The 25,740-nt window shown below is 44.3% G+C and overlaps 1 protein-coding gene across 5 annotated transcripts in view; it reads left to right on the top strand.

Annotated features, from left to right (window-relative positions):
* Window positions 1-23,113, top strand: part of PRDM10 (PR/SET domain 10) — a 43,323-nt gene extending 20,210 nt beyond the window's left edge. For 3 of the 5 annotated variants that reach the window (XM_027740517.2, XM_027740518.2, XM_027740512.2), the window contains 16 exons: window positions 1,685-1,757; window positions 2,372-2,489; window positions 3,433-3,562; window positions 5,590-5,814; window positions 8,319-8,330; window positions 10,803-11,150; window positions 12,890-13,045; window positions 13,719-13,898; window positions 14,782-14,892; window positions 16,122-16,322; window positions 17,083-17,226; window positions 18,258-18,428; window positions 19,610-19,750; window positions 20,383-20,551; window positions 21,172-21,284; window positions 22,054-23,113. In XM_027740517.2, coding sequence (XP_027596318.1) covers window positions 1,685-1,757; window positions 2,372-2,489; window positions 3,433-3,562; window positions 5,590-5,814; window positions 8,319-8,330; window positions 10,803-11,150; window positions 12,890-13,045; window positions 13,719-13,898; window positions 14,782-14,892; window positions 16,122-16,322; window positions 17,083-17,226; window positions 18,258-18,428; window positions 19,610-19,750; window positions 20,383-20,551; window positions 21,172-21,284; window positions 22,054-22,278 — 2,517 coding nt within the window. In that variant the 3' untranslated portion in view covers window positions 22,279-23,113. The remainder of the gene's footprint in view (window positions 1-1,684; window positions 1,758-2,371; window positions 2,490-3,432; window positions 3,563-5,589; window positions 5,815-8,318; window positions 8,331-10,802; window positions 11,151-12,889; window positions 13,046-13,718; window positions 13,899-14,781; window positions 14,893-16,121; window positions 16,323-17,082; window positions 17,227-18,257; window positions 18,429-19,609; window positions 19,751-20,382; window positions 20,552-21,171; window positions 21,285-22,053) is intronic. The other 2 variants (XM_039383748.1, XM_039383747.1) reach the window with 1 other exon arrangement.
* The last annotated feature ends 2,627 nt before the right edge of the window (window positions 23,114-25,740 follow it).

The following is a 25,740-nucleotide window of genomic DNA, read 5'->3' as shown; positions in this document are numbered from 1 at the left end:
AATAAAACTATGTAAATTATTTGTCTCTCACTGTCATGCTTTACACTGCATATATTTCGCTGCTGCAGTCTAATTTTTATTGCAGCAATCTTACTCTTTTTAGTTCTGAATGCCCCTTCGAGTTAGTCCTGTGTGCCCTTGACTTGTTTTTTGATGCCTTAAGTGAATATGGTCTCTCCCTTTACCTGGCTTTCCTGGAACTTTTGAAACTTTGCATGTGGGAAATTATAAAGAATATTGTGACTTCCCTGTGAGTTAGGTTTTGTTCCCTCTCAAAATGTATTCATTACTTTGAGCTCAAAGCAGCAAGGCTGACTGAGATGGCCTTCAGTTTCAACATCTATTGGAGCACTGGGGGAAACTAAAAAATTTTGATATCAGGAAATTGTTTGTTGTTCTTCAAATCTCTTCTGGCGCGTAGATGTCAACAGTTTATCTGGAAGAACAATTGTTTTAAGCACACCCACTGAACCAGGGCTAAAGACTGTTTATACACTCTAAGAGTAGGAATCTCTGAAGCTGAATCACTAGAAATCTTATTAATCCATTGTAAGTGTATCCAAACATCGTTTTCTCAGCAGTTTTTAAAGCAATTTGAAATCAGACTCTAAATCTGTATGGACCTGCCTGTAGAAGCATAATTTTTCTTACTCTATGTGTTAGCAGTATCTTTTGGGGTAAAATTGGTTTGCTAATTGAAAGCCAATTGCCTGAGCTCAGTAATGGGGTTTCCTCTCCAAGTGGATGTAGAGGATTCATACGAATTTTGTCCAGAGATTGGACTGTGAGGATCAGCCAGTTAAAGCTGGGAAGTTCTGTATTACGTGTCAGGTGAGTATTCCAGGAGCTCCAGGCTTTCCTTTTTGCCCAGCCAGTGAGATTCCTACAGAGTAACACACACCTTGAAATGCCACCCACCACTACTGTGGAAATGCCTGTGGCCCAGTGCAAGTTAAAACCTGCCTGGATTTTTCATGCTGAAAATCTGTTCATGCCTTCTCTGAGAAATTATCTTCTAAAACTGTCCTTTTTTAATCAAACAGATGGAATGATGCAAGGATGCAAGAATTCTCAGCTAGATGTGAGCATCTGCTTTCAGGCTTTAATAAACTTTGTCTTCCTGCCTCCTGTGGTTCTAAGGCTTCCTAAATCCCTCCTATAACAAAAGTGGGTCCATCATGCTGCCGCCTGGCAGATCTTTTTTTTGTGAAGCAGGACTATATTGCTGTAATCCTTTGGAAGCTGAGAAACATTTTAAATGAGTCTCTGTGGATGGTGCTGCCTACTGTCTATGTAAAGAGAGCAGGAAAGAAATGTGAAATCCCCCCAGTTAAAAGTTTTTCCATTCCTCTTGGTACCACAACTAACAGGACTCTGCTGTTACACGGTTGGGTTTAAAGAAATTAATCTTATTTCCTTTAGACCTACTGGTAGTCTTGTGCCACATTAACATTCATATTGGGAGGTTAGACCTTAAAATTAAATGGAAATGCTTTCTGAGCAAAGCTCTTCTATTCCTCAGCGGGAGCATATTGATCTCACCAGGCTTTACTATTGAGTATGAAAGGAGCAGTAAGTGAGTGGTCGAGGCTGGTGAAATAAATGTGTTGCTTAAAACCCATTTTCAAATGAATTCCCTTTAGTTCTGGTTTTAAGTGCTCTGTTCCCTTTATTCCTGCTGCAGGTGTGGTATGCTGCCTCTTATGCTGAGTTTGTGAACCAGAAGATCCATGACATAACTGAGGAGGAAAGGAAGGGTAACTTGGGCTCTTCTGTTCTCTGCGTGATGGTCATTGGGTGTTGCACTTCTTATTCTAGAGCATATGGCCTGTATAGTGCTCCCAGATTTCTGCTAGGTTGGGAAAAGTTAAACCAGATCTAGATTGGGTTATTGGAACTTACATCCACTAACTCTTCTCATGCTAATATTACAATAATTTAACCTTTTGCCTCAGTTTCTGGAAAGCATTAGGTTGCTGCTGGGAGAGGTGTGTTTCTGTACTCAAGGTGTAATGTTGTGTCTGCATCATAAATTGATGTGCAGCTGCTTTAGACTGATCTCCCCTAATTTGTGCCAGAGACACCATCCTGTGCTCTTCCATACAGGGTGAATTTCAGAATCACCCTGAATTTTAAGCATTTGATAGTTCATATGAATTGTCCAAGGACATTTTTGTCTCTCTGTGATGGGCTGTGGTCATGGCACACTGCAGAGGGGATAAAAGCAAAGCCAAATGGAGCAGTGCTGGGTATTCTGCAGCCTGTCCAACTTTCAGGGGAGAGATATGGCCCACAGAGGCTTGGGGAAAAAGATGAGGTGTTTAATTGGTGAGGCTGAAATGCTGTTACTGACATTTCAAATTGAACACAGTTCTCAGGGAGCAGGAGAAGAACTGGCCCTGTTACGAGTGCAATCGGCGTTTCATGAGCTCGGAGCAGCTCCAGCAGCACCTCAACTCCCACGACGAGAAGCTGGACTTCTTCAGCAGGTACTGACAGCTTTGGCTTTGTTGCGTATCACTGTGGTACTTTCCCAAACTTGCAGAAAAGGGGCTTTGCCCTACAGATCTTAGGGACCAACTCAAGAGAGAACAGCTCGGCACCAGAAGGAAAGAAGGTGGCACCAGAATCTGACCGGTTAAGAGAATTTGTGAAAGAAGTAGCTTGAAAGAAATAAATACTCTATTGAAACCAGTGGGATTTTTTTTTCTTATCTGGCTTTTGGGGTTTTTTTGCCATTGACTTAAAAAATTGTAGTATTTCAATACCGCAATATTGAAATACTGATATTTCTCAGATGAATGGAGATACAGAACTTTGAGGACAAGGCTTCTAGTGCCTTGGCTCCTTGTTGGACTGGCAAGACAGTTGATCCTATTAAAAACTGAATCTACAAACATCCATCACAGAGCATTGGTGCCTTTTTTTCCCTGAAATGTAGTGAGTGGCTCTCACTTTGTTTTGCTTTTTTGTCACAAAATTGTTCCCTTCTAATTAGGACCTGACATCAATGGCTAAGTGCTTTCTGGGGAGGGATGTTGTGGCTCTAGGTTTTAAATTGGTTTCCTTGTGCACTTGTTCCATGTTGCTGAAAATGCTTCCAACACATTGTATGCTGGGGTGTTGGAAGTGGGAGAGTTGCCATGGCAGAGGACTTGCTAGAAGCCAGTGGTCCTCTCAGTCCCATGATTACTGAAATAAATTTAATGTCTTCTGGACTTTGGTTTCTTATAAAGCACAGAATAAATAGATATCAGCCAGAAAATATTGTTTCTGCTGCCAGAATTTCTTCAGGTTTTATTATTTACTGGAGACCATTGTTGCAGAGTCGAGTGGGTGAACAGTGATGCTGAGAAAGAATGCATAAAATCAGTAGAGAATCCAAATCCATCTCTTTTTTGTCTCTAACCTGTGGCACTGTGTGTTCTGCAGAGCCAGAGGCCGAGGTCGTGGGCGAGGGAAGAGGAGGTTTGGACCAGGCAGACGCCCCGGGCGCCCTCCCAAGTTCATGCGCATGGAAGTAACCAGTGAAAATGGGGAAAAGTGTGAAGAAGGGACACAGGTATATTTTTGGAGATGGAAAGGAGGAAAAAAATATCCTGTGGGATGTAAACTCTTGACTAAAAAAAGAATTTGGGGCATTAGTGCAAACTGAGGGTGTGCTTTGTACTTAAACCTGAGTAATTCTTGTTTTCTAACTGCGATTCTCTGCAGGAGAGCACACCACTTCCCTTCCACTGTAAAATCACTTGCATTTCTACAGCAAGTTTCATCCCAGAACACTTAGCAGTGAGGTGGGTTATTGCAACACTTTAGCAGCATCACAGAAGTAATTTAGACAGTAAAACTGTAATGGGAATTTAGGTTCCTATTTGTCCTTTCTGGAATGTGAGATCAGCCTGCTCTTATAACTGCTGCTGGTGGAATTAAATCAGTTTGAGCTATGGTTCTCTGTGATGTTTTAATATTAACCAAAGGGCCTCCTGTAGGCAGGCTTATTGCAAAATGTTCTTTTGCTTGTGGCTGTTGGTTATATTCTGTAGGGACCCAATACGATGCATTCAAGTAAAATGCTAAATTCTCTGATGCTGCCCATGCTTAGGTTACCACTAAGTCCTTTTCTGAGTGGTGTCAAAAGGGATCAGTGCTCTGTTTTATGATTTAGCTGAAAGCTGATATCTGGAGTGGTAGTTTTCCTCTGGCATCTCACTGGGTCATGGCTCTGTGCTGACTCAGAGGGAGGAACGTGTTCTCTGCCTATGGATTCCTGCTGCAGTGCCCTAAATGCTGCATTAAGTGCAGGCTGACCCTCTCCGCAGGCTGACGTGACACCTACCAGCCCTCTTTAGACAAATACACATACTGCTGCTCCCAAACCCTTCACTCTGGGGAGACAGGGCTTGCTGGGCACAATCCCACGTTAATGGGTGTGAGTGGCCTCTGGACTGGAGGTGGCTCATGTCCTACCAGCTTGGAGTGTGGCCAGGCCTGGAGTGTCTTTGCAGTGGAGCAGGGCCACAGTGATGTCCTAAGCCTTTGGAGGTCTGCCCACTTCCCTAAAGACCAGGCACAACTTCTGCCTGAGAACCTGAGAGTCAGGATGTGAGCACAGTCTAATGTCAGTCAGGGTGGAAACTTGTCACCTAAACCTGGGCTGGACACTTGGCTGGTGTATTGTTCTACCAAGTGTCTCTCTGGTGAGCAGTCCTGGTTTGTAAGGGTCTCACTCCTCCTGGCACCCTGGTTTTCTTCTCCCACACCCACTTTTGTGCTTTGACAGCACCAGCCTTGAGCTGACATAATTCTGGTGCTCTGCTTCCTAGCTTGTGCTTCTAAGTTTCCTTAGTTGCATTAAGTGGTGTCAAATAAGGATCTATGTGTGATTTTTTTCATGTAATACAGAAGAATTCCATGCCAGAGAAGTTACTGGATCTTACAGGGAAAGAATGTAGATTTTTGGCATGTGCTTCCCACTCACAACACCCTCCCTTTTTATGGTAATTCAAAAAAGGAGGAAAACAGCTTTGTGTGATAAGTGTTAGTGATGTGTGCAGCTGGGGGGACAAGAGTGTGCAGAGCTGGAAACTGGATAGAAAAACACAGTGCACAGTGTAATCACCTCGTTTGTCACTCTCTAGCACTCCAGAGAGTTTGTTAGAAAGAAGACACTACTAACGACACACAATAATGCTTCAAAGTGCGAACAGTTTCAACGAGACAGGAATCCTCTCCTTTCCCTGGTCTGCACTAGTCACTTTGGTTGTAAGATTTCTCCCAACATCATCTTTGGTTAAAGCAGAAATAGCCCTCAGTGCAGAAGATTGGATAATGTTGATTTTCTGTGGCTGGTCAGCAGAGTCACCCACCTGCAGCGCTGCTTCCCTGGCTCTGAGCAATGTTGCTGTAGGTGAAGGTGATGTGGGAAAGCATCAGTGGACATGGCAGGAGAACTGTAGGAGTTGGGGTATACATGTTTTGTTCATAGCTTGTGATGAAAAATGTAGAAATCCTGTTGTCTGCTGAGTGTTGTCAAAGCGTTTCTCAGTGGGTGGGGGGAATAATCACCAGTTGTATGATTTGCGGTTTCAGGACTTGCTGCATTTTTCCAGCAAGGGGCAGTTTGATGAGGCCGGACAAGCCGCCCTGAACGGGCTGGAGCAGCAGGAGCAGACTCCGGTGCTGCCGGAGCCGCAGCCGGCCCTGGAGCAGCAGGAACCCCCCGCGCTCCAGGTGCAGCCGCAGCACGAGGGCAGCACGGGGCCCACGCAGAGCACCATGACAGCAGATGACATGAGGAGAGCCAAGCGCATCAGGGTAAGCACTGAAGGATGGCAGAGCACAGCCCGCCCCCCCCCTCCATCCACTGTAAACCAGGGAATGCCAGACCCACCTGCCAGGAGCAGCTGCTCTGCCTCTCACTGTCTATCCGCCTCCAAATCTAAAGCATCTCATTCCTAGCAGGTTTCTTAGCACTGAGGAAGGCAAGTCTCACGTTAAGAACCAATATCTCAAGTGTTAGTGAGAACTGGTCAGCAGTTGGAGCTGATTGAATTGCAGCACAGTAATTCTCTCAGGGAACTACTGAGCTGGCGAGCAGGGTGGCTGCAAACAGCCGGTGGAATTGTGGTGCTGTGGCACAGACTAATGACTTACTCACAGCACAATCTGTGTCTCTCAGAATGCTACTGCAAAGTTGTCAAAGAGGAACCACAACTACAGTTTAGATCCACTTAAATGGTGATATTTAGTTATTAAAATTCTTTTTTGGGGTAGAAAAACGTGCTTTTGAGATCAAAACCTGAGCTAAGAGCTTTGTGTACCAACAGCAAACGCTTTGAGCCTGAGCTCTGTGTCAGCTGGGTGAGCTGTTTTTTTCTCTACTATGTGTGGGAGGGAAATGATTCGAGCAAATAATCCTTGAAGTTGTGTAACTGGGAGATGGGTTTATTTAGCTTAAAATCTTTTCCTTTTTCTTCCGTGTATAAAATTTGGATTAAAGAAAGGAACAGCTGCAATGGGGGTAAGAGTTCATTTTTAGGGGATGAGAAAGGATTAGGAAATAGTTGAGTTGTTCTGTGTAGGAAGATGTTGAGACAAATTTTGCTTGCACTTTATAGCAATACACGTGTAAGGCCAGTGGTGGTGTTACCCCAGAAATGCACATCTTGAAGGAAGGATTTGGCTTGGGCACATTAAGACTGAACAGTTTTTAACCATCTAAAATGCTTGCAGTCTCCGAGTGACAAGGTTCTACCAGTAATTTCATTTTCATAGATTAAAATCTTGAGAGATTTTTACTGAATGTATTGAAGGGAAGAGAACAGAGTACAAAGAGAGATGCTGAGTTTTTGTCAGTAAAGAGCATGGGGAATGGACTGCATACAGTGTGCTACAGCTTCCTCAGTAAGAAGAGAAAGTCTTGGCCGTTTCCCTGAACTTTGGAACCCAAGATACGAACTTCGAATCTTCTGAAATAGTGAATATGGGAAGAAAGGTACAAAAATTCTGAAGTTACTTGTCTTGTGACTTAGCTTGGAAATTCATCACAGATGACAGCTAAGAGGGTGCAGTGGTGGTTTAGTGACACGTTTGTCCCTCAAATCTTCCTAACTTCCCATGCATCTGACAGCTCGTGTTCAGCAGAGTTCTGGAGGTGTTTCAAGCCAGAAGCACTGGCAGAATGGCAAACGGATGGTTGCACAGACCCTTCCATATTGCATCAGACTGTGAGCAATGAGCACTGAGTTAAGGCTAAACCAGCAAGTATTATTTTCTAAGCACTGAAAAATCACCCTCTGAACACTCAGTCAGCTCAGCTATTCACAGCACCTGCTTATACTAATGTGTACTTAATAATATAAGCAAGCAAACATTTGGATTTTAGATGTGTAGTATACATCATTCACTTCCAAAGAAAAGGTAGAAAGTCCTGACTGCTATAATCCAGAGACTTGTGTAGCTCTACTTCTTTATTACTCATATAGGATTTAATTATCAAAAACAATCATTCTTTGGGAATTGCTTCAGCTTTTCTAAGGTGTAAGGCAAAGTGTTTTCATTCTAGCTGGAAGCAGTTATCTGTGGTGCCCCAGGATTCAAGTCCTGATAGGATCAGTTAATTTTTCAGCCTCTGCTTTATAGCCTGTGGAGTTTCCTTGAAGATCAGACCTTAACTATGGCAGTTGTGTCCCCAGCATTGCAAAGAGATACACCCACCCTTCGAGATACTCTTGTAACACATTAGAGGAACATAGTGGTGCGCAGCCAAAATGAATGTTTGTTTTTAATTCAGTTGTGGGCAGTATCTAAAGTGTCTATGTGCTGATGCCAGAACCTGGCAGGGATAGAGATATGATTTGGAAAGCACAGTCACTTCCTTCGTGCTGAAAGAAATGCAACCAGTTGTGTAACAGGGAGTGCAGCCAGTAAGATGAGGTTAGAAAAAGTCCCTTAACTTTTTCACTCTTCTAATCCCTGCCCTATTGTCATCCTGCCCTAATTATTCCCTTCTGCTGAAAGCATTTCATTCTCACGGTGGCTCTGCCATGCACTGCATCATTGTTAATCAGCCCTGGAGAACAGGAAAGGTCACAAAACACCTTCAAGATTATCTTTGCCCTTTAACTCCCTTGGGCAGTTACTAACTACAGAGTAAACCTCAAAGGTCTGTTTAGTGTTTCCTGAGGCAAAAACCTCAAAGGAGTAAACTCCAGTTAGAAGAGCTGGCCCTTGTAGTGACCTGCAGAAGTCAAGGCTTCTGTTTTCAAGTCCATTGCATAACATAAGTATTTTTCTCTCCCTCAATGCTGCCTGTTCAGCTGGAGCTGCAGGTAGGTTTGGGTTTTTGCTTCACTGGGTTTTTGCTGTATCTAATCCAATGGGACATACCAACATCACCTTCCATTGTTGTTTTGTCCAGCTCCTGTTTAGTGTTTCCTGACTGACCCCACACTGTAAATTGTCACATTTGTTCTTCTTGAAGCAACCACTGTCCAGAAATAAGTGTTACCTGAAAAACTATTTTGCAGAACTCTAGTTCTTTTCATGCCAATTAATTATAAATTTAAGGTGGATATTATAGGAGTAAACTGCTTGGGTGAAGAGCTGTAATATCCATCTTAAAGTTTTGGAGGATTTGTTTACACAGTTGTTTGTGCTGGATTAATATTATGAGTTAATGAGACAACACTTAGTTCTCTTTTTCTGTTTTTATAGTTGATAGCTTATCTAGCCAAAGAGCAGTAAAACAATTCACCCTTCTGTAGCCCTTGGATAGCAGTGAGACTGAACACAGTTATCCTGCTGTCTTCCCACTCAGCTCCTGGGTAAGGTACCAGTGATCAAATAGCAAATTAATAGTGCCAGTTCAGGACTTGAAGTGCATTTCTTCAACTATATGTGTTTTATTAGCATATCCCTGTGGTTCAGGGGAACTTATGTACTCGTGACTCCATACAGCGTATTAGTTTTTACACAGCACATGTCTGTGTTTCCAGTTCCTGGGGTGACTTACAGCAGATCTCTGTATTTCCCATTGTCTCACTTGTAAAATGGAGAATGGAGATGATGACAGTTCATTTGGAGCTCCTGTATGAAACTGTTAGGTTTTTGAGTAACTCTCCCGTTCCTTTCCTGGAATGGAAGTCTAGGTTTACCTCTGCAGTTCAGATGGTGAAAAAGACCTTTCAGGCTCACAAATTTAATCCTTAACACAGCATTTCACAGTATTCCCAAGCTGTTCCCTCATTGCAGCAGAAGAGCTCCTAACTTCACTTATTCAATGTCAGCTGTTGGCAGGCACTTAAGGGACACAGCAAATGTCAGCTGTGTCAGCTGTCACATTCCCACAAGGAAAGGAGAGAGGAAACCAGGGGAATCTTTTTTCAGAAGTCTCAAATGTAGCTCAGGGAAAAGTGGGTCATATGGAACATGTGTGAGCAGGGGTATCAGCAGTGTCTAGTGCTATTTAGAATCATGGAATGGTTTGGGTTGAAAGAGACCTTAAAGCTCATCTTGTTCCATCCCCTGCCACGGGCAGGGACACCTTCCACTAGCCCAGGTGGCTCCAAGCCCCGTCCAACCTGGCCTTGGACACTTCCAGGGATGGGGCAGCCTCAGCTTCTCTGGGCAACCTGTGCCAGGGCCTCCCCACCCTCCTAGCCAAGAATTCCTTCCTAATATCCCATCTTACCATGCCCTCCAGGTTATTTCTCTGGCTTCTGTGTGTAACATGTGAAAAGAGAAGACATCGATAAATGACCATTTATGGATCTTAATTTGGAGAAGAGAAGATAATGCTTAGACTTAATGCTTAGAGCATTGCACTGTACTTTGAGTGCTGTGTGCTGTGAGATTTTATACATGCAGAGGTAGCACCTAATTCCAGCTTTCCAATTATCCAACATGAAATTTTAATCCAGTATTGAAATGCAGATGCAGGACACACTTCCCTCTTTCTACAGGCAACATGTACAGCAGCATCTGTTCCTCCAGCAGACACTGCTGGATCAGGACTGGGATGGCTCTATAACATTTATCTGAAAGGGAGAAGGGGAAGAGAGAATAATCAGGAAATGTCACAGAAAAGGTAGAGTGAAGGAAAACACACCAAAACAAAATAGGGGCTGAGAAGAGATGTTGTGCACAGTAGGAGTGGAGAACTGCTCACAAGTTGTTACCTGCTGCTCCTAAACCTGCCATTCTGCCCCTGCTGTCATGTTTTGAAACGCTATTCTTCTTTTTCATAACAACAGAAAGGCTTACAGTAGCACCTCTTGAATATATGCTCCAGCAGAAGTTTTCCAGGCAATGCTAAACCCCAGCTGCACGTCTCTGTGGTGATCTTTGGTGAGAAGGTGATGTAAAGGGCAGTGGAATTTCATAAGCCCTGCTCCTGAGGGAAACAGGGCGCTGGCTCACCATCCTTTTTTATGGTGGCTGAACTTGTGACCTGATCCCCTAAAACCAGTGGGAATTGCAGCTTTTCTCAGGCCCAGGTCTGTACTGCAGAGAGAACTTGTCTTTAGCATGGCATTTTTCTGTAAAATAAGCTAAATAGAAGAAATCAGGGATGGAGAGGAAACTCTGCACTGTGTTCTGCTAACTCAGGGTGTAACTGCAGGTATGTCCCCTGACTCCTGCCTGTCACAGCCTCCCCTGCTGTGAAATGGAGACAGAATATGATGCAACATAACTTTTTGAAGTGTAGGTTCGCTGCTCATCTGGTGTATCTAATCCTGAGAATATCTGGATGTGGAATCTATCCTTAAAGAAGCTAAAGGTATCTGGGATGTTTCTTTCAGAATGCAGCTCTGCAGCACCTGTTCATCCGGAAATCCTTCCGGCCCTTCAAATGCCTGCAGTGTGGGAAGGCCTTCCGGGAGAAGGACAAGCTGGATCAGCACCTGCGCTTCCACGGCCGGGAGGGGAATTGCCCCCTGACCTGCGACATCTGCAACAAGGGCTTCATCAACAGTGGTGCCCTCGAGAGCCACATGAAGTTCCACATGGACCAGAAAACCTACTCCTGCATCTTCTGCCCTGAGTCCTTTGACCGCCTGGATCTGCTCAAAGACCACGTGGCCATCCATGTCAACGACGGCTATTTCACCTGCCCCACCTGTAAGAAACGCTTCCCAGATTTCATCCAGGTGAGGTGCCCTGCTGATTCGAAGCACTGCCTTCCGGGTCTCTCTCAAGGCTATGGATTTTTCAGCCCTCTCCCTGTGAAATGCTGCACAGGAGTTCCTTTGCACATGATGAAGGGATCCACATCTGTCAGAAATTGAAAAGGAAGAGTGACCAAGCACTTGTAGATGTTGTCTTATGCCGCTAAAGTGCTCTGTCCACTCAGTCATCAGATGTGGTGCTTCAGTCTGGCATTTGAAGACACTGTACTGCAGGAGGCTGGGTCCCTTATTCCCCAGAAATGCCCAAAGCAGAGGCCCTGGTTACCACAGCTCCACGGCACAAAAAGGGATTGTCTTTTGCCTTACTCTGCTTGAACTTGAACATACCTTGTCCTTTGTCATTAGAACTCTGAACAAAAAAAAACAGTGGTTTTTCATCTTTAATCCCTTGCCTGGTTTTTGTCAGGATAATTCATTTAAACAGCTTGCAGAAATGCCAGAACAGATCAGGATACTCTGCTTCCTGACTTCCCCCCTGGGCTTCAGCTGGGCACTTTGTTCTCCTGCCCTGCACACTGCTTAGGACTGCACTGGAGCAGTGGGTAATGCAGCTACTCTGTGCAGTGAGCAGAGCACTTGGGGAAGGTCATTAATAGAATTTAAAGATTCTATTTCCATGTCCAGTAAGAAAAAAACTGAGATGTACCATTAATATATTCATTATTCTTCCTAGGGACAAAGCAGTTGATGTGTCTTACTGAGCAGCCTGAAATTGAAATGTAGAAAGCCAGTTTGTATTAGTAATAGGAACTGATAGACTGTCCACTAGGCTAAAGAGGAAAGGATGGGGAAAAGTGATTTACTAATACAACTCCATCCTGGCAGAAGCCCTTTATCTTCTGTAAATGTTGCACAAGGAAAAATGTTGATGATTCAGAAATGCTGTACTGCAACCTAATTCCCCATAAACTTTCCCATGCAAATGATCAAGTCAGAAGAAGGATCCATGGCTTTTTTCCAGCTATTCAGTTCTATTTTTGAAATTTAACAATGATTTTTTTCTCTTCTTGCTATATGAATAATTATGTCTAGTCACTGCTGCCTACTTAAATACTTTTATGTGGAACACATAAAGACACCAAGTTGTTCCATGTATGATCAGTATTAGAATATGGTAGAGATTTAATTAGAGATCCGTTTCTCGAGTAATGCTTGCATTTCAAATGTCAAACCTCATTAGTTCCTTTATTTGGAGGGGGGAACCCCACTAGATGTTTGAAGAGGTCAAGGATAGTCCCAGAGTATGGAGAAGTAATTGCAAATGCTCTTCTGATTAAGGCTCTTTTTTTTTGCCAATTGTAATTGCACTCTCATTCTCTCTGATTGAAAGAAATTAGTCCCTGCATTTAGATTTCTTACAAATGAAGGGAAGATAATGAACCTCAGATGAATGTGTTCACTCGAGGGTGATTCAGTACAACATCGTGGACCTTTGCTGCCCATTAAGTGCAACTGTGCAATAGCTGATGCCTTCAAGAATCAATCTTGAAGAAATCAAATCATCCATCCGTAAAGATGTTATGGCTTTATAGAAACTCTTGTTGAGATATCTGTTCTGATCAAATACTTTTTAAACCAAAACAGATTAGACAACTTCAAAACCTTTTTCCTTTCTTTCTTTTCAATAGGGTTTCCTAGACTGTTTTACCACTCACTTCTCTCTTGCATAAGCTCCATTTTTGTATGATCTGCCATTCCAGGTCAAGAAGCACGTGCGCAGTTTCCACTCTGAGAAGATTTACCAGTGCACAGAGTGTGACAAAGCTTTCTGCCGCCCTGACAAGCTGCGGCTCCACATGCTGCGGCACTCGGACCGCAAGGACTTCCTGTGCTCCACCTGTGGCAAGCAGTTCAAGGTGAGGTGGCTCTTGGCTGGACCATTCCTGATACAACAAACACCATTTCTTGCCCTCCTTCAAGTAGATAAGCTCATGTTCTCAAAGGTGGAAGCAAATAATATGTGTAACCATGGTAGACTTGCCTGCAAGTTGCATGTACCGCTTGGTGTTGTATGTGAGCTACAACATCCATTCCTAAGGGGCAAGGCCACCCCAGCATCTTATTTCAAACAGATCTTATTTCTAATAATTTAACAGCAAAGGAACTTTCTATCTGCTCATTAAGAACTAGATCATGATTCAGCTCCACTAGCAGGTGCTTGGGTTGTATTGTTTATATCAGTTCAGTAAAGAAACTGCTTGCTGATACCAGTGAATTAATCTTATTCCTGACAGAGGTGCCTGTGTCCATGGCATCCATCCTGTCAGCATGTTATCCAGATGCCTTTCCAAATCCCACCAGAACAGATGGAGCGGACTGTGAGCCAGGTAAAGTGTGGTGGCAGCAGCCTGCTCCTTGTCACTGAGCTTGTAATGGGACACTGAGGGACTAAACACTTCTGAGTGGAGAAACACATTTTTCTGAGAGGAAAAGCTGGAGCGAGATCCCTGAAAACTCACATTCGTGACAGGCCGTAAGGCAGTCACTGGGGTGGTGCTGACATTTTTCTCCCTGATTGCTCTTTCCCAGAGGAAGGACAAGCTGCGGGAGCACATGCAGAGGATGCACAACCCGGAGAGGGAGGCCAAGAAGGCTGATCGGATCAGCCGCTCGAAAACCTTCAAGCCCCGGATCGCATCCACCGACTACGAGAGCTTCATGTTCAAGTGCCGCCTCTGCATGATGGGCTTCCGCCGCAGGGGCATGTTGGTGAGTGCCTGGCTGCTCCTACAGCCTCCTGCTCTATCCTGATCAATAGTTAAAGAGGGAAGATGGAATTCTAGTGGTTGGAATGCAATGATCATAGAAGGCTTTGGGCTGGAAGAGACCTTAAAGCTCATCTTACTCCAATCCCCTGCCATGGGCAGGGACACCTTCCACTAGACCAATTTGATCAGAGCCCTCTCCAGCCTGGTCTTATCCAGCCAGGATGCTGTGAAACAGGGCGAATTTTATAGCTGAGTTGAGGTGATACATCATTTTTTAAACCTGTGTGTCTTATCTCCTCAGCAAATCTGTCTTTGCACATTTCACTGCCTGCCTTGTGTGTCTGGTTGTCACTCCCATATTTCAACGCTAAGTAATGCTGACTGATGTGTAATGTATTTAACAGAACATGAGAGGAAAATATTGCCTAATTCAGCCTTACAGCTTCAGTTTTCTTAGTCTCTTTCTGTGTTTTGTTTCTCCCCCTTCTTGAGGGCCTCTCCTGGCCATGCCCTGTCACTGCCTCTGGGTGAAGGCTGTACTGCAGCAAGAGATCTTGTTTGCAGAGGTTTCATAGGGGCTGTGATCTGGGCAGAGGCCCTTTACACTACCTCACTCTCAGCTGCAAGACAGTTCTGGCGAGCTATTTTACCCCTCCCCATCTTATTTTGATTAGAGAAACTGTAAATGAGATCTAGCAAGACCACGTTTACCTTCAGCAGCCAACTGTGAGTGCACAATACCACTTGCAGCAGCAAATGCTTCTGGTGCTGCTGACTTGCATCATTCACTTCTGGTTTGGCTGTTATCCATGTCTGGGAGAAGCAGCAATTGTTTGGTTTTCAGCTGTAATATGTTCTTGTTCTCTGTGTTTCTTTTTCCTAAGGTGAATCATTTATCCAAGAGACATCCAGACATGAAAATAGAAGAGGTGCCAGAGCTCACATTGCCCATCATCAAACCCAACAGAGATTACTTCTGTCAATACTGTGATAAGGTGTGTGGGAAGTCACCCCTCAGAGGACAGCTCAGTCCCAGACCTGTATGCAGCCAATTTGTCTCTGTATAGAAATCTCTGGCAGGGTTTGTAGCTTTTTCTGAGGTGGTTGCCAGCAACATTCTGCTGTACTGTCCAAAAAAAACGAAGACAAAATGCGCTTAGGCCAAGGCAGTGGAACGCTAATTGAAAACTGGAGTTATCCTTTTCTGCTGTCTTTGGCATTGGAAAACAACTACTGTGATCCAGCAAACAGTCACTGACTCTTAGTCCTGTGTCAGCCCAGGATTAAGTATCCTGTCTGTCTGTAGTTCCTGAACGCTGAGTTCTTTTGGTTTCTGTATCACTCCTAAAAGTCTCTAACTCCTTTTACTGTAAGCTGCTCATTTAGTCATATGCCAGTAATTCCAGTGTTCAGTGGAGCCTGAAGCTGTTTCTGCAGTGCCTTTGCGTTCCCGCTCTTATTCCCTGGCCTTTGCTTTTTGTGCATGGGGGCATTTATTTACCAGGCAGTGTATTTTATATGTCCTTATCCTCAGTATATTCTTCTGTGATGCCTCCTTTCTTTTGTTTGAAGGGAGAAAAAATAGTTTTAAATAATATTACAGAATATTCATTTGTTGCTGTGCCTAAAAAGAATTAAAAAATTATGTCAATCACTGAACTAAAACAGTTTGATTCTTTGTGTGTGAGGAGAGTGGAGGCATCGATCCTCATAACAAATGAACATTGGGCAAATTACAGCTTTGGTGATCAGTGGCTTCTCTTACATTTGATCTTCAAGTACCAGGCCAAAAGGGTTTTCCTCTTGCCTCCTTGTCCTGCTCTGAGTCCGGTTGTGGCATACAGTATGTTCTCAAAAGGCTTCTGTGTGCTACACAAGAAGTCAGTTGTTTTTACAGACTGATTAAGCACTGGAAAGGTTATATATGTTCATGCATTATGTTGTAATTTTGGAGGGATTTAACTAAACATAGAGAATCACAGAATATGCTGAGCTGGGGGAGACCCATCAGTATCATCAAGTCCAATTTCTGGCCCGGTGCAGGACACCTCGGCAATCCCACCATGTGCCTGAGAGTGTTGTCCAAACACTTCTTGAACTCAGACAGGCTTGGGGCTGTGACCACTGCCCTGCGCAGACACACGCAGACCTTCCAGATCAAGATAACTGGTAGCTGTTTTCAGTATGCAGTGCACCATTTTAATTCCAAATCTTTCCCCTGCAGGTGTACAAGAGCGCCAGCAAACGCAAAGCACACATTCTGAAGAACCATCCTGGTGCTGAGTTGCCTCCAAGCATCCGGAAGCTGCGTCCTGCAGGCCCAGGAGAGCCGGATCCCATGCTGAGCACCCACACTCAGCTCACAGGCACCATTGCCACCCCTCCCGTGTGCTGCCCTCACTGCTCCAAGCAGTACAGCAGTAAGGTACGAGGTGTTTTGGCCCCAAAAGGTACAGCCTGTCCCTGGTGATGCTCTTTCACCACAGCCCCTGTCACCTATCACTCTTAGTCTGAGTCAGAGCGCTGGTGTCATGGCGTGTGCTGACAATGCAGGCACAGCCTGCTTGTTTTAGGGCTAAAAGGTTCCCTGAATAGAGGGCACAAGCTTGAAAGAAGGAATGGAAAAGTTAACAGAGTGTGATCACAAATGGAAAGGCTTGGAAACTGCTCACTGACAGTTACAAGGGAGAGGAGTGGGGAAACAAAACACAGAAAAGATGACCTTCAGAAAAAGTCCCCCAAATACTTGGCTGTGTTGGGGTAAAAAGCTACTGGATGTGCTGTTTGGGGCAATATTTCAGTGTCAGGTAGCTCTAATCAGCAGCAGCTTTCTGATCCTTGTTTCTTGACCAGAGCATCCCATAGTGTGAATCTTGATGGTGCCTCACTGAGGGAAACCTAAAAGCTGCAGTTGGCCGGACTGGTGGATTTCACAGAATCCCAAAATATGCTGAGTTGGAAGGGCCCCCCAAGGACCATCCAGTCCAACCCTCAGCCCTGCACAGACCCATCCCCAAGATTCACACCCTGTGCCCCAGAGGATCATCCAAACCCTCTTGGAGCTCTGGCAGCCTTGGTGCTGTGCCCACTGCCCTGGGGAGCCTGTTCAGTGCCCAACCAGCCTCATTTCCCATGGCCCCAAGCAGTGTTCCTGCCCATCCTTCTAACACTGTTTGTTTCTGTAGACAAAGATGGTACAACACATCCGTAAGAAGCACCCGGAGCTCGCTCAGCTCCCGAACACGATCCACGCCCCGCTGGCCACGGCCGTCATCAGCTCCACCCCCGCTGTCCTGGCCACCGACAGCACCACCGGCGAGACCGTCGTGGTAAGGGCTGCAGGCCAAGGGAGGGGAACAGCCACAGCAGAGGCCCTCTGGTATTAGTGATCTTACTTTATTTGGCAGACATCATTTTAAAGGCTGTGTTAGGACATGATTTGAGATCACGTCTGTGTATTTCTTTCTGGAGCTCTTAAGGATTTGCCTTTTTTCCCCAACTCCATTCCCTTCTTTCATTCAGACCTACTGATTCCATATAATACATTCACACATGCCTAATGAACTCAGAAACACACATCTCATGGATTTTCACTGGGACTACTCCCCTGAGGTACTTGCAGTTCTTGGGATCAAGAGAACGTGTTTAACAGTGACTGGGAACTGGATCCAGCTGTGTTCAGGGAGTCAAGATCTCTGTAGGCCTTTGGACAGTGCAGCACTGACTGATATGAATCTCCAGTGGCTGATCTTTGTTAATACATCAGCTGCCACAGAAGTGAAAGCTGAGACTAGAAAATCTGACATGTATCCCTCAGGGGTGCTGAGATGCTGCATAGTTGTAGAAATCCTATTGATCACAGTTTAAAACTGTTGGAAGACTAAGTGGATAAAAGACTGTTTTGCTTGAAAAATGAGAGGTTCAATCAGGATGCTGTTGGCTTCATACACCTCACTAATTAGATATTAAATGGTTTTACTTACTTCAGAAATACAGTTGTCAAGAAAAGTATCAGTCTGGAGGAGGAAAGATGGAATATGACCACGAAGCACTTTTTGACTTGGAAATGAAGTCAGCTCCTTACAAATGCAGGACTTTTGTTGTCTAATAGAATATTGTTAAGTCAGAAGGTTAAAATAATTATTTTTATTATGGTATGTTAAGTTAGCCCTTAATGGTTCTCTAGTGGATGATCCCTGGTGATTATTTATGACCCCAACCTCTGCACACATTGAGCTCTTGTAAATAAATGACCAGGCCCAAGGTAAGTGTAAATTCAGTGTGAGGAAAGAACTACAGCCCTGCAAAAGTGCATCAATATGTGAAGATGGTTTGTATCTCTCTCCTTCTCCCTGCTCAGACAACAGATTTACTGACCCAGGCCATGACAGAGATATCCCAGACCCTCACCACGGACTACCGGACTCCCCAGGGGGATTACCAGCGCATCCAGTACATCCCTGTGTCCCAGTCCACAACTGGCTTGCAGCAGCCTCAGCACATACAGCTGCAGGTTGTTCAAGTGGCCCAGGTGAGTAACCTGCTGGGAGTCTTGCTGTGCTTTTGCCCCCTTCCACACCAAGCCTGTGCATTCTTGGGGCTGTAGCACTCAGAAGTTTGTTAAGGAGTAGTTACAAAAGGTGGTGCAGACCATTTCTTACAGATAAATCAATTGATAATGCATAGGGTTCCCTTCATAAGCATCGTGTACTGGGCATAAATAGTCCTGCCAACCTTGGTCAGCTTGCTGGAGACATACCAACACAGTCTTGACTTAATTCTCCCCATCTGGGCACCCTCGCTCGAGTCTGCTCCAGCAACTGGAAAAGTGGGTCAGTGGGTGACCTGTTTTCTGCAGTTCAAGACTAATTTGTACTTCCTTGTTCTCGGTGAACCAGAGCCAAAATTTGGGAGTACAGAGAGTGCTTGCTTGTTCCCTTCATATCATCTATTAGAATATTCATTCCCTGATGCTCAACAGCCTCCTAAAAATAAAACCAGAGTGTAACTAGAGTAACTGAGCAAGATAGGCAGCTGTAAGGAATCACTGTAGCCTTCAAGTCTGTTATCCACTGGGTAAAGCTGAAACTACCATTTGGTTAGATTTGAATCTGAAATTCTGTGTTCTCTCTGGCCCCTCGTTACAAATCAGGTTTGAACTGGGTTAATAAAGGCCCCAGTTAATAGTGACTGTGGCTGTTGTAACCATACAAGAGCATGAATACTGATTCCTGCAGTATTATTAATATTATCAAGACCTTAATTTTATCAAGATCTGAGACTTGTAATTAAGTTACTGCAATTGGTATCATTAGCAGGTGTTGTTCAAAAAATCCATTAAAAGCCTCTGGCCCCTTGCCTTGACACAGCTATGCCAAACTACAGAATTGGATATGCAGACCTCAAGTATGTGAACATTTTATAGAAAGATGCTAATCCTGGTTCTCAGACCAGTCACTGCCACAAGCAGCTTGTATGAGCTCAGGCAAGTCCTTGCCATTGAGATCACTGAGATAAACCATCTCTGTGCCATTACATCTGTTAAGTGTACTTTACCTCCCAGGAGTGCAAAGAAACTCAACAGGCTTGAGCAGGAGTGCTCCACTATGGCTCCTACCTCATTATTCCAGACCTTGTGTCCCAGAAGAGATTTACATGGCTGCTTCTGTAAAGAATTTGAAATATGCACCTCTGCTTATTTTTTTTCCCCAGGCTACCTCACCTCACCAGTCCCAGCACTCCACAGTGGACGTTGGGCAGCTCCATGACCCGCAGACATACACCCAACATGCCATCCAGGTGCAGCACATCCAGGTCACAGAGCCATCGCCAGCAACTCAATCATCACCACAGGTATTTCCCTCTTCTCTTGCAGGGAATCTTTTCCCTGCCAGTCTGTTCCGCTGACATAGTGCATGTGCTGAGGCAGGAGATAGTCTTCTCTATGTCACTTAAAGGACCACACATGAAATGACTCTCACATGAACGTCTCTGAGATCATCAAGTAGTTCCCAGGTGTCCCGGGATGTATGGGGGTGTTTTGTTGTGGTTTTGTTTGGGGTGTTTGTTGTGTGGGGTTTCTGGTGTTTCTTTTTTTTCCCCTAAATTAGAGATAAATAGTTGGGAACTGACAAATTTGCAGCTTAAATAGAGTTTTTTGGTTAAAATATGTAAATGGAAACTGGCATTCCTCAAATATTTGAAGTGCAGCTCTTGGTTCTCTTGGGTAGAATTTAGCCTCTAATCTCCGTTCTCTGCCATAGACTCACTTGGGCAAACAGCATCTCTGTTTTTCCTGGTCTGTGCTTACTGGCCATAAAGTGAAGCAAGTTAGAGGCGAGGGAGGAGAGTTTTGCATTTCTTGTGCTTGATGTGCTCTGGAACCCACCCTGTGTTTTCCCTTTGTAAGAAGGATGTGTCTGGAAGAGCACAGAGCTATGCAATCCTTACCACACCAAGAACACTTACACCTTTTTTTTCTTTAGGTTGGAGGTCAGCCTTTGAGTCCCTCCTCGCAACAACCCCAGCAGGAACTCAGCCCTTCACAGATGCAGACTGTGACACCGACACCAAACCAAGGCCTGCAGCAGCAGCAGGGCTCCTCAGTCCAGCACACGTATCTCCCCAGCACTTGGAACTCCTTTCGGAGCTACTGTGAGTGCCACAGTACTCTCACTACTTGCCTGGCCAGTGTGTGTGACTAATATGTGCCCCAGGTCTTCAGCTACCAAACAGGATTGTGTTTTCAGAGCTCATTAAGCTTTGTGGTTAATATTCATAGAGATCAGGAAGATAAAGTTTCAGACAAATGCAGATGGTTGTTGTAGCTCTTCTGCCGTAGGTCCATCCTGATTCCATATGTGGTTTGGGCAGGCATACTGGGCTCCTTTATTCCAAAGAACTTGCACTCAGCAAGAATCCACATGCTGGACAGCAGCTAGTTCAGATTTGGATGAGTGCTTGAAAGAACTGTACAGAACAGGAGGGTGACAGGAGATGATTTCTCATGTCCATGCAGCTCTGGATGGTAATTCTGTGATGATTTTGGTCAGAACAGGGTGTGTTGTCTCTGCAGGAGTTGCCCAATCTGCAGTTGGTGTTACCTGGCATAATTCTGTTGAGGCCTGTGGAGTTTGACAGGGCTTTACAGCACCTGAATTTCTGTTCAACACCCACTGTTTCAGACTTTAAATCTTGCTGACGTAAGACATGATCTTCCAAAGTTGTCTTTGAGTTTGATTCAAAGTCTTGATTCTCCAATTTCTATGTTTTAGCATCAGAGATTCAGATGATGACCATCCCCCAAGGGCAGTACGTGATCACAGAGACCGCTGTGGGTACCCCGGTTACCACTGTCAACACGGGGCAAGTGAAAGCAGTTACTCAGGTAAAGAAAACAATCATGGCCATTTTTTCATCCAGAATAATACATCAGATGTAAAGTCTTCAGCTTGAAGGTTAAAGCAATGCCAAATTGATGACTGGGGCACAGAGTAAAGCATAATGTGGTACCTGAAGAGGTCCAGATTGCACAATACAATCTGTGTGTAGCCATTTACAGAGCCCACACTGTCTGGCCCTTGTGCGTATGACTCCTTCCAGCTTAAAGTGTTCTTTTAATCACATTTGCAGGACAAAGTATTATTTAGTGGTACTGCTTAGTCTTAAAAATATTTATGATTAAGCTGTATGTATTAAACCAAATTTCAGAGCAGCTCGTGGGAACATTTTGATAGCTTGTTGTTATCTGTAAGGTTACAAAATAAGAGGAGTTCCTGCTGTCTTATCTTGTAAGCAATCCAGCACAAGGAGGCAGGCAGGCCATTGCGCTGTGTTGGTATTGGACACTGGGAGTGCAATTTCTGCTAGAATATATGGAATGTAGAAAAAACACCTTGCAGAATACTTGTATTCAAAATCGTTACTTTAATCTGAAGTGATGGGTTTTGTGTAATGAGTTTAACAATTCATAAATTATCCAAATGCCAATGTCCTTCAAATCAAAGGACAAGCATTATGTTGCTCTCAAATACAGTTAAATGAAAGAGTTTCATTTCCAAGTTCCTTGTTCATCCCAAAATACCTTCCAGCAGACTATTAGAACAGAGAAGTCACAGAAGATACAATGATCAGTAATTATTTCTGTTCCCCCGCAGACTCACTATGTGATCTCGGAGGGTCAGCCCGACCTGGACAAACAAACGTCCTCGCTGCCCAGCGAGGTACAGGTGGGTGTTTCCCAGCCCCCGGAGCCCCTGGAGTCCCAGCCGAGCAGCCAACAGCAAACCACCCAGTACATCATCACCACCACCACCAACGGCAGTGGGGGCAGCGAGGTGCACATCACCAAACCCAGGACTTTCTCAGCAGAACACGAGTGAAGCAGCCCCACGGTGTCATCTACTTGTCTTGTCACCTCCCTGACAGCCCAGATGTGGGGGTACCCTGGGGCCCCGTATGTTTTGATCTCTGTTCACTTACCTTCAACTAAAATCTTGGAGCTCTTGTTAATGCTTTAAGAGGGTTTAAGTCCCCAGTGACCATGAAGTATGCTCAAAATCCTTCTGGGATGCTTTTATGCAGCTTTTAACAAAAAGGACAAGAGAAGTGAAACCTCTCCTTGCCCTGGATTTTATTTTTGGCATGTCTGCTGACCCTTACTTTTCGTTTTTGGAAGTGTCTCCAGCGAACAACTTTTTATTTCAATTGTATGGGAAAAGCTTGCCTAGCTGAAGGCATCCTGGCAGATTGTTGTATGTATATTTTTAACGGGAGCCTTTAAACAGGAGGACATCATGTAAATTGCCAGGGTATGGCAAAACTGCTTCCTGTGGCTTTGTTTCAGCAGCCAAGGTGAAAGGGAATGTCCCAGCTCAACATGAGCAGACTGCCTGGAGAAAGGAGCAGCAGCAGCCAAGTGGTGGCTCCTTGTGTCCCTGTGTGGGGATGGATCAAACAGTGAAGATGTGCTGAAGCAGTCCATTAAATTATCCTTTTTCCAGCCCTCCAGAACTGTTTACATGCTGTTTGCCCTGCCCTGTGTTACCCAGCAGCTCCAGGAAAAGGGGAGTCTTGTTGTTGGACAAAGTGATTGAAATCATAGTAGCACCCGAGGGTACTACGGAGCCACTGTTGACTCTTTCCCCTGCACTGTTTGGAGGGAAGGTTGCTTTTTTGCCTGTAAACAAAAAAATAAAAGGCTCAGCTTAACCTGCACTTTTGACCTAAGATAGTTGTGCCAGGAGAAGATGAGGGTACAGGAGCACTGCTCTGAAGGGACTGGGTCCTTATCTCTGTGGCCACCTCAAAGTGAACATGTTTCTCCCCTTCAAGACTGGATGGAGAGTTGGTTACTCTGATTTTTTTCCAAATAACCTTGTTAACAATGCACTGTAATTCCTTTGGACAGTTCCATAAAAAGACCAGCCCTGGACTCAGGAAACACACCAGAAACATGCTTGTGGACCACTGTTTATGGGACACAGAAAGCCATCTGTGAGGGTTGCCTGCTTTGGTGGACCTGGTCCGTGTGCAGAATTCATGTTGCATTTAGGGACCAGGAGAAAGGGAAAGAGAAGGTTTATCTTTTAAGGCAGTATAATATTTTTTTCCTTACATAATTCTCCTTCACAGGTCTTGTTGGTTGGTTGGTTGATGCTTCTGGTAGTTGCAAGAATATGTCTAGAACTCCATTGACTCCTGATGGGATACACCACATATGTCTGAACCTCCATTCTCTGCTGGAAAACTCATCCCAGAATGTCTGTGCATAACAGAATACATTTATTTATAAAACAATAACAAAGAAGGATGTTGTGTCTTAGAGGCCCTTAAGACAGAAGAACTTAGAGAGGTTTTTTTTGATTTGTTTTCTCTTGTGCTGCACTGAGTGTGAATGCAGGACTCATGTTCGTGAGTATTCCCTTGGATTTATGTGAGGATTACGCATGAGTAAGCACTACAGATTGTGGTATCAGGTTTTATGGACTTAAAGCTCTTAGACACAGGAGAACTTCACACTCAGGCTGGACAAGAGGAGGTCTGGTTCCTTGTGGGCAAAGCCTTGTAGCGGGTATTGCTTTGGTAATTAACAGATCTGTTAATATGGCATGGAAAGAGAGATGAGAGAAATCAGATGGCAAATCCTGGCCAGCTCAGAACTGTTCTGAGGTAGCTTTAAAGAGACTTGCCAAAATGGGGATTAATTTATTCCTGGGATTTCACTTCTCTTGCTATACCACCATCTTGGGGCATCAGTTAGCTGGGTAAATTTAAGGAGGACCAGAGCTGCCATTTAGTGCAGTGATAAGTGACTTTAAATTTCATGGATTTGGGAGCCCATCGACTGTGGTAGCGTGACCAAGTGACCACAATGCCTACTAATTAATTTGAATTTGTATTGCTGAGGACTTTGGAATTACAATGTCAGGCATTGCGATGATGTTGGTGTGGGAGAAGAAGAGGGAGATCTTGTCTTGGCTTTTCTTCATGCTGCTGCTTATTTAATAAAGAGCCAAAAATAGTATTAGTAGGAAAATAGCAGACTTGGAAATATCCAGGGCAATACTGCCCTACAGCAGCAATTTTAGTCTTAAATGTTTGACAATAGATGAACTTCAGACTTGTTCCCATTAACAATGTTGCACATGTGGGGTTTAAAACTATTTTGCTCTATTCACCTTTGTTGGAACGGTTTATGAACAAGGACAGTTGTACCAGTTATTTAAAATGGAAAACTACAACAGAAAACCATTTTAAAACTCAAATCTTTTTAAGTTTTTGAACTCAAATCTTCCTCATCAAAGTTTTTACTCTGTCCCTCAGCAGCATAGTCAGGCCATAACTGAAGTGATTCCAAGTGTCCCAAGTTAAACTAATGCCCTTTATGGAAGAAGCATCCCTGGAAATGGAAGTACCATGAATTTTCCTTCCGAAGTAAGGAACTACAGTGATTGCACAGTTGGCAAAAAGCAAGCAAGAAAAAAAAAGACAATGATTGCATGGATTTTTTTTTCCCATTTCTGCAGTGCAGAATGTATAGGTTGTATTATTATTATTATTATTATTATTATTACTATTATTATTATTATTATATTTTTAAACCAGAGCAACCCAAAGATCTCTCCAGTCATGTCCCACAGGAACGTAACTCCAGAGTCCTCTTGGTTGCCTGCAAGGTCTATGTTTTGCTCGGGGATTCAGGCTCCTCAGGGTCTAATGCTGTCCCCTGGAGGTGTTTTTGGGTCAGATCCTGTATTTTCCTGGAGGAAAAAGAAAACAACCCCAACCCACGCACCCTGACCGTGCACCTCTCAGACTGCTTGGGCCCCATCTCTTATTTAAGTGTGTATGTTTATTGTACATTTGGTGACTGTTGTTGTGTTCAGAGTCTCATGCAACCTGGCAGGTGTAAAAAACAACCCCCCCCCCGAAATTAATAAATCTTTTTCTCTTTTTTTTTTTTTAAACACTTGTGATGATTGATCTTTTCAGGGGGGGAGGGGTGGAGGGGGTGAGATGTGTTCAGTGGGGGGTGAGTGAAGTGGGGTGGTAGATAAAGATATGGAAGTTATAGGGAAAAATACATTTGCTTCCTGATGTCCCACAACACAGTCCAAGGGGGGCTAAAGGGAGGTGGAGACCCCATGGCTCTGCCTCTGAAACCCTTTTAGAGGATGGAACGTGGTAGTATTTTCCAGCTGATCAACCCCACAGCAGCTGAAAACTAAGGACTACAGGAAGATGTCCTCTTGAATCAGCAACTGTGCTGAAATCCCTATCCTTGGACTGACACGTCCCCATCCCAAAGTTATCGCAGGTACTATCCTGAGATATCTGCCCTC

Source organism: Pipra filicauda, unplaced genomic scaffold (genome assembly GCF_003945595.2).
Source record: "Pipra filicauda isolate LSUMZ 115617 unplaced genomic scaffold, ASM394559v2 scaffold323_size1005334_pilon, whole genome shotgun sequence".
NCBI classification, from domain to species: domain Eukaryota; kingdom Metazoa; phylum Chordata; class Aves; order Passeriformes; family Pipridae; genus Pipra; species Pipra filicauda.
This window is presented reverse-complemented; position numbering and strand designations above follow the sequence as displayed.